Genomic DNA, 12,764 nt, shown 5'->3' with positions numbered 1-12,764 from the left:
TCCCCCCCCTTCCTATTTTTATGTATGATTTTTAATATATTTATATATATAATATTATATATATTTTTATATTTATATATATAAATATATATATATATATATATTGATTCACCTATACACACTAATATGTAGTATACACATTTAACAGAGAAACAAACATTTGTTACTTGGAGTATGAACATGGAGATTAGTAAATCAGTTATAAAGGAAACAGATTAACTAAAAAAATCTTTCCTATATTACTTATTACAAAACAAAAGCAAAGTATATTTTAAATACAATCAAAGGAGAAGTTTTACCCGGTAAAGTAGATTTCCATAGGTGAGCTGGCTGGGCTTGATCCTTGGCGCAGTAAACTTGCCCATTCCAGCCATTGGTAATGGCCCAGGGCTGGTAGCTATCCATGGGCAGTAAAGGCTCATGCCTGGGCTCCCCTGGTGCCCCAATAGTGGACACCACTGGCACATCCAAATAGCCTGGCACCGGCTGGTAAGGTCCTGTGGCATATCCCTGGTAAAAAGCAAATTCCTTGGCTCTAGAAGAGAAATCTTCCCCAGCAGAGACAGAAGTCTCCATGTATTTGTCTGCAAAAGATGATGGCTGCGAGCAAGATTTAATGGTATTGTGGTGTGTCATTCTACAAGGGTAATATCCGCTGCCAAAGTATCCGTAGGGCAGACTGGCACTGGAGGAGCTTTGCACTGCAGAACAGGGGCTGCACTGCTTGACAGGTTCAGCAATGCCAGACACTGGCACCTCACTGGTGGAGTAGGCACTGCTGGGGGCCAGGGATGCTGGGTGTCCCATTAGATTCCGGCACTGGTTCGCTGCAAAGTTGCTCCCTGCAAAACCTTCCATGTTTTTATTGATCTCATCCAAGCTGTTGTCGTAGAGGAACATCACCGGCTCGGCCCAGCGTGGATGGAGGAGCACTGAAGCTGTCATAGCCCGGCCAGCATTGAGACTAGTGGCTCTTTTTTAAAAGCCCCAAAGACTGAAAAAAGAGATTCGAAATCTCTCAGACTAACCAGGGCTGACGCGCCAGCCTCGCAGATAGAGCCACCTGATTGGCTGCAGACGCCCACGTGATATGCAAAGCAGCTGATAAACCACAGAGCTGCAGAATGCAGATAATTCATTTCCCCCCCTTCCTTCTTCTCCTTCTAAATGTAGAAAACTGCAATGACTGTGTGCTAGGTGCACCGACAACCTCTCCTACATCCCTTTATATCAACGGGGTAGAAAAGGAAACGGCTCTGGGGAGTAAATTTGGAGGGAGAGACAGACAGACAGACATTGCCCATCGTAGCTCCCCATTATCTTTCTCTTGCATCGTTCATCATCACATGCGATCATTTTATTGTGGGTGAAAATTGTTTGCTTCCTCTATTGTCATAACATCAGGTATTATTAGTCTCAATTAAGTATCTGTTACATTGCCTTACCTTACTGCTGAAAGGGAAAGCATCGCTGGTTATGGGAATTTTGATCGCTAGCTAATGGATAAAAACGGTTTATATAAGAAGATATCATCTTTTACAGATAGCGATAACTGCGACGTATAGTGTGATGATTAGAAAGAAAGCAGGGAAAAATGTTAAAATGTATTGGACATCCTAATGTGTATATCAAAGGGTTGGATAATCTGTGTAGAATAAATCATGGATATGCAGAAGGTGTATCAAACACATAGGAAACTGATTTATACCATGCATACATCTAAGAATTGGATAGGAATATATATATAGAAATATATATTTATACAGAGAGATTGGGGTGTATATGTATATACGCGTGTGTGAGTGGAATTACAATAAACGATGAAGAATTGTTTGCATGTATACATATATTTTTATATGTTCTATGTTCACTTGTGTATGTGATACATGTGTTCATTATTGTCACCAAATTTTGTTCTAACTCTTTGTATTTTCAAATGTCTTAACTCTATATTCGATAAAATATTTGATATTGTTTAATTTACTGGGGCTTTTTATATTAATGATATATCAAGTCCATAATAAATATTGGATATAATATTTCCTATATTCGCTCTCTACTTATCGATGGATAGACAAACAATTGACATACAAATACACACTGGTATATAATATACACACGGTATACCCTGCAATGTATCATCTTTTGCAGCATGAATACAATTCTTCATCACTACTAAACACATGAAGCTTGAATATTCGATAATGGGATTTAAGGATTTATCCCCACTGGTTGTAGATAGTAACTTTTATATACAGTTGGTCCTGTTTGTCTTATGCTTCCATGTTTCTTTATACCAGAGTTAATATATAATGGACTATAATAATGAAAGAATGGTGAAGTGGTACTTGTTCCTGTATTGTGAATTATTTGCTGTGGTATTGACTCTCAACTTTCTGACACAATACAGAAAACATAAATACAATGGATAGGGCACGTCCATATATGTTGTTAGTGTAGATACAAAGTTACACAGTCATGTATACAATGGGTGAGTGTCCTTGTTACCGGGAACATCGCAAATTCTCTATTAGATATACAGCACATATAGAGACTTCAATTGCTGTGTGTGTTAAAAAAAACAAGGATTTATTCAATAATTGCAATTGTATGACTATCCCATGTGCTCCTGGGGTCCTATTTCCCAATAATAGCTGTAGGCAATGTTGGAAGTTTAACATGCAGGCATGAAGTACTGTTTAGTGAGCAATAAGAGTGCAGGACACTGCCTGGACACCACTGTCAGTGTACATAGAGCAGCACACAGCAAAGGGCAAAGCAGCAATGTCTGAAGGTTCAGCAGGGATAGAGGCCAAGGTCAAGTTGAAAGTGCTTGTCTAGCCAAAATGAGCCCTGCCAATTAAGCTCTGAAGCCTCTTACTAGCTGTACATCGAGGTCATATGTTACCCACACATAGGACTTATTTGTCTGTAGCCCTGGACCTGTGTGTCTTATATAATATTGGGGCATCATATATCCACACACAATGTGTTCATCCACACATAATTGCACGATTGGAATGGGCAGACTATAAGCCTTTAGGCATTTTAAGTATATTTTAAAACATATTTGTGATCTGTGATCACACATGTGATCTGCAGTAATCCTAAATATCCATATAATACTAATACAATCATTGCATGATAGTGCTTCCAACACAATTAATTATTTTTCTTCCCTGTCTTTTTCCCTATTTTTTTAACTTTCAGCTAAAAAAAATCAACTTTTATACAGTTATGTCCCATTCTTTCTTATTTGATTGAAACATTTTTTTAATGAGAGAGCCTGTTAAACTTTCCAGTACACATTATAATTATTATATTTCAAGTTGTGTTTTATTTGGCGTGTGATATAATTAATACCTGTCACCCCTACTAGACATATTTTATAAGGGCTGTATGCAATTTATTAGTAGAAGAAAATAATTTCTTAGCTGAATGGAGGATGACTGTACACATCATAGGACCCCTTATAGTCAGACTCCCATGATAAATGATAAATTAATACGTTCCATAAAAATGTGTGCATATATATATATATATATATATATATATATATATACAACATATTGCACATATTAAGATTTTTGTTTTTGTTGTTGCATTTTTATTTTCCCTTTTTATGTAACAAATTCACTAAAACTGACAAAACAACTTTATTTTTTCGTGACACGATGAATACATTATTAAATAACAAAACGCTGATCAAAGCTGCACTTTTATTTAAACCTTAGATTCAATAGACTACATCTCCTTATTTTATTTGTTAAAATCCTCATCATAATACCAGCAGAAAACTCGCCAGGATTATTTTACTGTCCCAGACACGCAATACAAGTGTTTGAGAATGTTTTGTCATGCCAAAGCCAATCTGAGCTAATCCCATCTACTTGACCACATAATTAATTAAAATCCATATTTACGTCGTGCCATGTTATACAGAGACGTTTATGATATCCTTCAGTAAACAGATGTTTCCATAAGACTTTTGCCCCATATTATTGGTCAAGTTAAAGAATATCATTAATGAAGGAGAAAAAAATGCCTTGCTTTGTACAAATGGTGTCTACACACGAGGTAATTAAACAGTATGACACTTCCCCACAGCCCCAGACTAAAGATCGCTGATATGTCTTTCCTGGCAGGCTGACTGCACAAAATATATCTATAATGCATGGACTTTGTTCTGGTACCAGTTCCTCATCTGTTTAGCAGGAAACCCAAGAGGTAATTTTACAGATCCATCTCTACATCCATTCATCTGTATCTCTTTACTGCATGGCACTGTACAATATTACCACTTTCCTTGCAGAATTTCTGTGTGTGTAAAACTTTCGTGTGTATGAATGTAACAATGTAATAATTTGTATCGAGCACATTTGGAGAATTTATTTCTGCAATATCTGCTATTGTTTCTATGTATCTGTTTGCCTGAGTGTCCAGCCTGCTCACTTGTCTGAAGTTCAAGTTGAACAGATACGTTTGTCTTTGCCCCTGGTGTAAGGAAGTGGCTTTCTTCAAAGGGTTTTTTCCAGCTCAGTAATTTGGAACCCTTTGCTTTGTCTGGCTTGTGGCTGATCAGTTGTTGACCAGGCTGGCTGGAAAACTCCAAGTAACAAAAGCTTGGGAACTGTTAGTACAGATTTATATAGGATGTAGGGGGGAGACGAGCGGATACATGGATACATGTCTTCTGCAGACTGAATTTTTTCCATGAATTTTATAATAAACAATTTGTAATTAATTAAAAACAACAATAGCAGCACTGATAGGTAATACAGACATACAACAATCACTGAAAGTTCACATAACGCTCAAAGAAGAGAGAGAGGTAAAGAGCAAGAAAGTGGCAGGTTCCAATGTGCAAATAATAAAATGACCTCACCAATCTGTAGAAAATATATAAGCAGCAATAAACTTATACCTGCCTAATAAAGTGATTTTTTTAAAACATATACACAAATGGAATTCGTGTAAACAACTATTTTCCTTTACCTTACGCATACGAATTTGCACCTTTTGTCTCACTGTATATGCATCTAACCCTTTAAAGGGATTTAAGGCAGAGCAGAGCTCTTAAAAAATGTCAGGAGCTAAACATTGCTCTCAGCAAAACTGAATTCACAATTTAATGTTGCAGCTACTTTATCTAATACCGGCTCTAGCCATATGCCACCTGTACACCAATATATTCCCAAGAGTAAGGCGCTGTAGCAGAAATGACCAATTTGACACATATTCTGTGCACCCAATTGTATTTTTAGAAAGGGCACCTCGGCCAGTTCTGTGGGATGCACGCACCAGATAGGATTCTGATGCTTCAGCACTTGATTCTAAAGATGGATATCAGAGGCTTGAGAGTGTCAATGGCACATGATTTGCGATGTTTAACACGAAACCCAATCCAAAATTCAGCAAGGAGAAAAGCTGGACTCCATACATGAGCACTGTGTTGTATTCATGGCCCCAAACAAGATCTGTAACTTATCTTCATTAGAGCATCAGCAGCTCCTATTACTAAATACTAATACTAAGCTCCATGAAGAAGAAAGGAGATTGGAAAACCAAAGGTGGAAGAAAAACAATACTACACCTACATGAGTCAGAGAGTGTGCCATATAGACAGGTCATCATGCAAAACACACATAGACCTACATACAACCTTACTAGTTATAGACGATACAAAATGAAGCCTTGAAGAAGAAATGACAAAAAAAGTCAAAAAGTCGAAATGTCATAATTTCAACCGACAATTCATTTTATAGAAGATTGCCGGCAATATTGTGCCTTAAAAAATGCTATACATTCACTGCTGTTAGTCATTAAATGGGTTGCATTGAGCTACTATTGTTATCTTAATAAATAAGTCTTTTTAGGATAATATGGTAGCTAAATGACAACCAGGTGAACATATATATATATATATAAATATATATATATATATATATATATATATATATATATATATATATATATTTATAATCCTTGTAATATTCGAACTAAGAAAAAACTTAATCAAAATAACTCAAAACAAACTCATATTTTACAAATTATTCAGTTAAACATTGAGTTATATGCTACAGTATGGGTGCCATTTTATTCATGTATACGTAGATAGTGACTTATAATTCTCACTAGCAAATTTATGTGATTTTTTTATTTGTTTGGTTTACTAAATATTTTACATTATATACTTATAGAACTTGTCTCCTGTGTGTATCAGGTTTTACTAGAAAGCGAATCATGTAATGTGGTATGACCAACTTATATAAAATATAGTCATAAATATATATATATATTCTTATATATATTTCTAGCTGCACAGTTAACATGTATGATAACATGTAGTGCAGTTTGGGATACAAAGCAAAACATTAGACAGAGCACTGGTTACTAGGACAAGAATGTTTTGGGCATAAAGCCGTTTACTAGTTGGATAAAGTTACAAGTTTGTTTGTCTGCCAGCCTTACAGTGTAATATAACATTTAGTAGGGGTATGACTGCTGAATAATTGTCCAGAGTTCCCACACTATAGGGCTTCAGTGCATCTTTTTTCCACTCATATGTGAAGTAAATAGGAATTCGTTTTTCACATATTTGCATAAAAATAAAATAAATATTCACATATTGTACAATGTGATGACACTGATCTAAATCAGTCTGTGTTTAATATTTAATAAAATGGTGCTAAAAGGAATGATGACCAGCAAAATGCAGTTACTCATAGCTACCAGATTTTAGCTGGGTAAAGCAAGCCAGTGAAACTCTGATTGCTGTGGGATGTTAACCTTACCACAACAGTGTTTGCACTCTGGATAAATTATACCCCAGACGTTACAAACAAATTCAGTATTTTATTATATTAGACATAATAATGCAAAACAGACATTTGCAGGTTACTAAACTAATTGTTACTGAAAATTCTACTACTTTGAATTGTAAACATTTGCATGTATAATAAAAAGGCCCTTTAGTGCCCGTTCAAATTTTAGCACTGCAGTGGGGTTCACCACCTATACATTGCATGCAAAGACAAAGTAGATACCAATATAGGTAATAGTACAGATCAGATATCTGCACTTATATACATTAGCAGTGATGGTTGTGTCCAGACTTTAGCAGTTTGGGGGTGCATTAGATAGACAGTATTGATAGACATTTGGGCACCCTATCTCCACACACCAACCACATTTTGTAATAGACTGATTTATTCTCTACATACATATCAACATAGACTTCATCTACACCCATGCAGTCTGAAATGCAGCGCCATTCCCTTCAATGAACTATACATGTGCATGCATACATTTCTGAACGTGCACTGCATGCAGCAATATATATATAAATTTACTAATACTTTTCAAAGGTCACATATACCACTGTAAAATGTCTCATTGTGCCAAATCAGCCTTATGATAATAAAGGCTAAAACACATGCAGATTTGTGCATTTGTAACAATCAATATGGCCATTATGGCATTTGATGTATGCATTGGTCAGAATAAAAAAACCCAGTTAGCTGACCATATAGTGGGTTGCCTTAAAACGCAGTAAATGCGCTATGTTGTATTGTGCTTTGTATATTTTTTTTATCCATATAGCCCTTAACGATCAAATTCAGGTTTCTGTAAAGCACTGTACTATAGTGCACCAAAACAAGGAAAAGCAGGATTGACCGGTGTATTAGTTTGCAGCAGTGATTTTTCTGCAGTTCATTTTATCTTAATGCTAAAGATGTTAATAAAGTCAAGGATACATTTGCTTGAAATACCAAAGGAGAAGAATGTTCACCAGGGAAGCTCTGTTCACTTTATTCACATTCTAAGGAAATACCTATTATTTTTAAATTCTCCTGCATATGATTAAGTGTTTGGTGTGAACAAGAGTTTACATGGATAGATGAACTTTCTACCCCTTCAGTAAAAACGCACTTTTAAATAGCATATGGAACGCATATTATCTGATAATACTATGTTCTGCCTAACAGATTTGCCCCAAACCATTACTAAAGACCCACAACTGAGCTCTCCAGCTAGATATGAAACATCTTTTTGTCCAAACAGAGTGGAAAGGTTTTTTTTTATCCACCTACAAAGCAGGATACCAAAGGACAGTATATGGAAGAGACCAAAGGAGCTCAGAGGAGCTCAGAGGCTCATTAGTTAGAGCTGGAAATGTGTTACACGCATTCTAAGTTGCAGACATAAAGAGATCCTTGAAGGAACTGCACAGAAAACTTGTATTGCTAGTATAAACTACAAAGGGGCCTGCACTTTCAGAATCAAGAGCATCACATCACCCTAGGATAAATTCGACCACAAAGTTCATCTGGAAATGACTCAGTAAGATCTCAATGCATTTCGTTTGGTGGTTCTCTGCAAACAAGTGAGTATTTGTTTTTCCGACTGAAGAAGGAATATAGATTGACTATCTGATATTTACTCAGCCACTGGCTTGTGTGTGTCAATATTGTCTGGTACACAGGATGGAATGTTCATACATTGGTAAGAAACATGCTTTTCTTATAGAACATATATCCAGTTATGGGCGGTTCATTAGGAAAATTGTTGGAGTATCTAGTAAGGAAATCATTTATGGTGTAGTTGCCAAAAGTTTCCGCTAGATGTCTTCAAAGATAATGGTTTTAGCTTTTGTCCTTAGCTGATTAGGATTTCTAATGGTGAAGGTGCCCTTCTTTCATATAATCCTTTTTAATATCCTCGATGATACGCGGCTTCCTGTAATGCAGTTTGCTTTAGGCTTTAGAGTGTAAAATACATGGTATTTTAAAACAATACTGAGGCCTGTTATAAAAAGTTCTAACTTTAAATAATATGGCAGTGCAACCTACTCACTGTGGATTAATCTTTAATCTGCTGAAGTCAAGGCCAACTTGCTTGTAAATGCATCAACTTTGACATTCATTCTGCTTTACTACTGAGTAAAGTCCAAGGTTTGAAGACTTTCAAAATGTCTGCTTATATTGTGGCATAATTTTGTGTAAGAATAAGTGCAGGAAAAGGAAACAATAACCTAAGAATCCAAGAGTAAAAACTATAAAAAAATCTGTCTTTTTGATAACCCCCCAGAAGATGCTACATCTATTACATATTAGAAAGCCGAATGAAATCGTACCTTTTATAACTGAACTCACGTCTTGTTCTTACTATGTGATTGCACTTAATCAGAATTTCTATTTGTACAGTGTGTGTCTTGATTTAATTCAGTGTAAGCATGTTACAACACTTAACCTGAATGTCCATGTCATAACTTTCAGGGAATATTGCATAGTTATTTGGGCTAACATTGCCTGCATTGTAAACGGCTACCATTCCATGAATAAGTCATTATATAGATATAGTAATATGTACCTATCTGCTATATATTAAAGCAAACCTATGACTACAGTATATAGGAAAGGCTACCGTGCAACATAACTAAACCCAGCAATAAACGCGTAAATTTTAACCGCTAGCTATAAACTGTACTTTTATTTCCATGTGTATTCTTCATTGTGTGAAACAATGCAATAGATGCAAAATACGAGCTTCAATGTGCTTCTGATTGCACAGAGAAGAATAAAGAATAGTTAATCTTTACATGTAATAACAGTACACAGTACGTGCCAAGTGAAGTATAGTGGAAGTATTATTATCAGCAAATCTAGTAAAGATGTAATATATACAGCCAGAGAGAAGAGAAACATTGATGCTATACTGAGATCTGTAAATACAAGAGTTTGTTTTCTGGTAATTCTGCTAAACTGAAATACATCCGATGACATATACAATCTATTTGTAAATTATTAACATTCGCAAAACAGCTCTTGTTCCTGAATACTTTGTACAGTATATCCTTCAGACACATGTGTAGAACACATTATTCCTAAGTCTGTTGTATGTTGTGTTACTAAATAGAGAATGTCTGTGGCTTGTGTATATTTCCTATATAATTCACTGCACAGACTATTCACTATCTATTTTGTATGTATGTTCATTTGTTAACTAACTGGAAGGAAATGTATTTAAATATATCATTACTGAATACTACACAATAGCAAATAAGGTTACATTTATACACATTGAAATACAAATTAAAAAAATGGTATATACTATTTATTTGTATACTTTCCTATAATTATTGATTTCATTATTCATTCAGTCTTATTAATTTTCATTATTTGTGATACTTGTGTACCACTAACAGGTTAGATAAGTTAATACAGATGTGTCCAGTATAATATTAGGAGATGAGTGATTTTGTTGGATATCAGTTGGTTGTTGACAGTTCTGGCACCTTGTGATTAGGCCAGTGTATATTCTTCACATTATATAAGGTATATAGGTGGGTTGCCCACAAGCCCATAGTTTGGTCAGGTCATATAATCACTTTTTTAACATAATAAATCAAATGATTGCAGAATTTTAGATTTTTCATGTTTTCATGTTTTCATGTTTAAACTTTCCTATATATATATATATATATATATATTATACATGTTAGCACAAAAATATGTATAAAAAATGCCAATGTAATACAAGTAAACCAGATTTTGTCACACAATTTAAAAGACTTTGCATAGGTTTTACATAAATAAACCAGTATATGAGACCAGAACATGCTTTAAGAATTTATAACCGGGGAAAATTGGGAGGCATCCTTTTAGATGGCAACTCAAATATGGATCTTCATGTTATTAAAACTTTGATAAATTCATTATATATAGTACATATATTTCTATATTTTTAAGGTGGGGTATCCCCATTTCTTGTTTTAGCAGGCTGCCTTACCTATATGGATGCTTGGTAACCCCTTTCCAATTTTGCAATATTATACAGTAAAGGCAAAACAATCGACACTACACACTTTCAGGTCTAGCTAATGGTATTTTATTATTACACAGTATTTATATAGCGTCAACATATTACGTAGTGATGTACAAAGTCTTTAGTAATGTCACTAACTGTCCTTCAAAGGAGCTCACAATCTATGTATGTGTTTTCAAAATATATGTTTTTGAAAATCTGCAGGAACATGGGTTTTGGTATAAGCATTAAGGATAGTGAGGTGATTCATGACTAAGTTTTTTATCTATATGTCAGTGGTGATAGTTGAAATACTTTGAATCCTGACTTTTTCAATCTACTATAAAGCAGTTTAAAAAAATGTAAAAAGCCTGGTGCTTGTTTCTTCAAGAGTTTGTGACCTAAAATAATGTTGTTAACTCTAAGCAGCTTTTTAATAAAAAATTCACATTATACCTGATGAGTGAGTATAATTAATAGCAATATTGATTCAGTCTAGGCTTTTTGCTTTTTCATCTATAGATCATTTAGTGCTCAGTTAGGTCAAAGCTTTCTTTTTTCTGTCACATTGACAAAATCAGCAACACAAACAGCTATAATATAGTGACAGGGGTTTTAGGCTTCCCTATTCCACTAAAAAATAATTTTTGGCACTTGGAGATTTTCCTTTCCTTCTTTTGCCTGTAAATAGAGGACATATGTTTCAGCACCCAATCGCAAAAAGGTTTCTACTCCTTCCCAACTCTATAAAAAAATTAGATTGAACATATACAATATACATTTTCATGTTCTGGAAAAAAAAGCACAAACAAAAGCTTAAAAATATTTTGAATGTAGAAAAAATAAAATAATTTAAGTCAAAATAAAAATAAATTACTAAATCCAATGCATTCCAAAATCACTTATCGAGGCTTCCAATGAAATTCCATTCTGTATTGATATAAATTTTTAAAAAAATATTTTCTCTCTTTGAAACAACAATCCATTGTGCTGCAAAATTGTTGTACAGCTTTTTTAAACCTTATTGATAATACAGAGATAAGTCAGTGGCACATATCGAGAAAATCATTCCAACATAATGCAGTGGAATAAATGCTCTTTTTTGTTGTTGAAAAATTTTAATTTTTATTGAGTTTTTCCAAATAATAAAAAAAGTAACAACAGCAACAAGTATAGGAAGGTAGCCCAGAAATATAAAGGAGTGAATGTTTACTTTGCAGAAGAATTAGCAAAGTAAAGGTTAGGTAAGAAGCTGAAGATATGTTTTGTTTGAATATCCAATCACAAACAAGCGAAGATTTTATTATTCTATTTTTCTCTCACCGGACTGGATATTTAAAATGCAAAGTTTTATTAATTCTTTTGACTGTATTTGTGATACAAATCTGAAAGGCTGCTGGCACAATCTACTAAAATACCTGATCTGTTTGGCAATATTTGCTGATTTTGTGGCAAATATATTTTAGTCTATATTGAATGTTTTGTTCAAATGAAATGTACAATACACCTCCTCTATAAGAAGAGTGAAAAGAAATGAAGAACAGCAGTAGTAATGAGAGCATGTCCTTGGAATGCATAGTGTATAATACCCCTAAGGGATACAAGTAGTGAGTTAAATATTAAAAATATAATACACTATGTACAAATAATACAGTAATATTAAAACTTCCTATAATTCTTTAACATACTATAAAATAGGACTGCCCTTCCCTGCGCTTCTTGTATATCAAGCCTTGCAGTCATACATGATGTTTTACTAATGTTGAATATTGTAGGTCAGTTCAGACAACCCATAATGTCTTCAAACATCCAATCAGGTTACACGAAACCCTCTTTTTAATGTGCCCTAAAATTTCCTTATTGGTTGTTTGTATCAAATGTAAGTTGTGTGGGTCTGATATTAAATACTGACATTTGAGTTTATCCTCACTAAAATATAGTTGTTAGGTTACATTTAT

The 12,764-nt window shown here is 34.4% G+C and overlaps 1 protein-coding gene across 1 annotated transcript in view; it reads right to left on the bottom strand.

Moving 5' to 3' along the window:
* The window catches only part of HOXA13 (homeobox A13), a 3,403-nt gene extending 2,428 nt beyond the window's left edge, over positions 1-975 (bottom strand). The window contains exon 1 of the mRNA XM_072413452.1: positions 300-975. Within this exon, the coding sequence (XP_072269553.1) occupies positions 300-945 (646 nt within the window). The 5' untranslated portion in view covers positions 946-975. The remainder of the gene's footprint in view (positions 1-299) is intronic.
* Positions 976-12,764: the final 11,789 nt, after the last annotated feature.

Source organism: Pyxicephalus adspersus, chromosome 5 (assembly GCF_032062135.1).
Source record: "Pyxicephalus adspersus chromosome 5, UCB_Pads_2.0, whole genome shotgun sequence".
In the NCBI taxonomy this organism is placed as follows: domain Eukaryota; kingdom Metazoa; phylum Chordata; class Amphibia; order Anura; family Pyxicephalidae; genus Pyxicephalus; species Pyxicephalus adspersus.
Note: the sequence above shows the minus strand (reverse complement) of the source record. Positions and strands in the feature narration are given on the sequence as shown.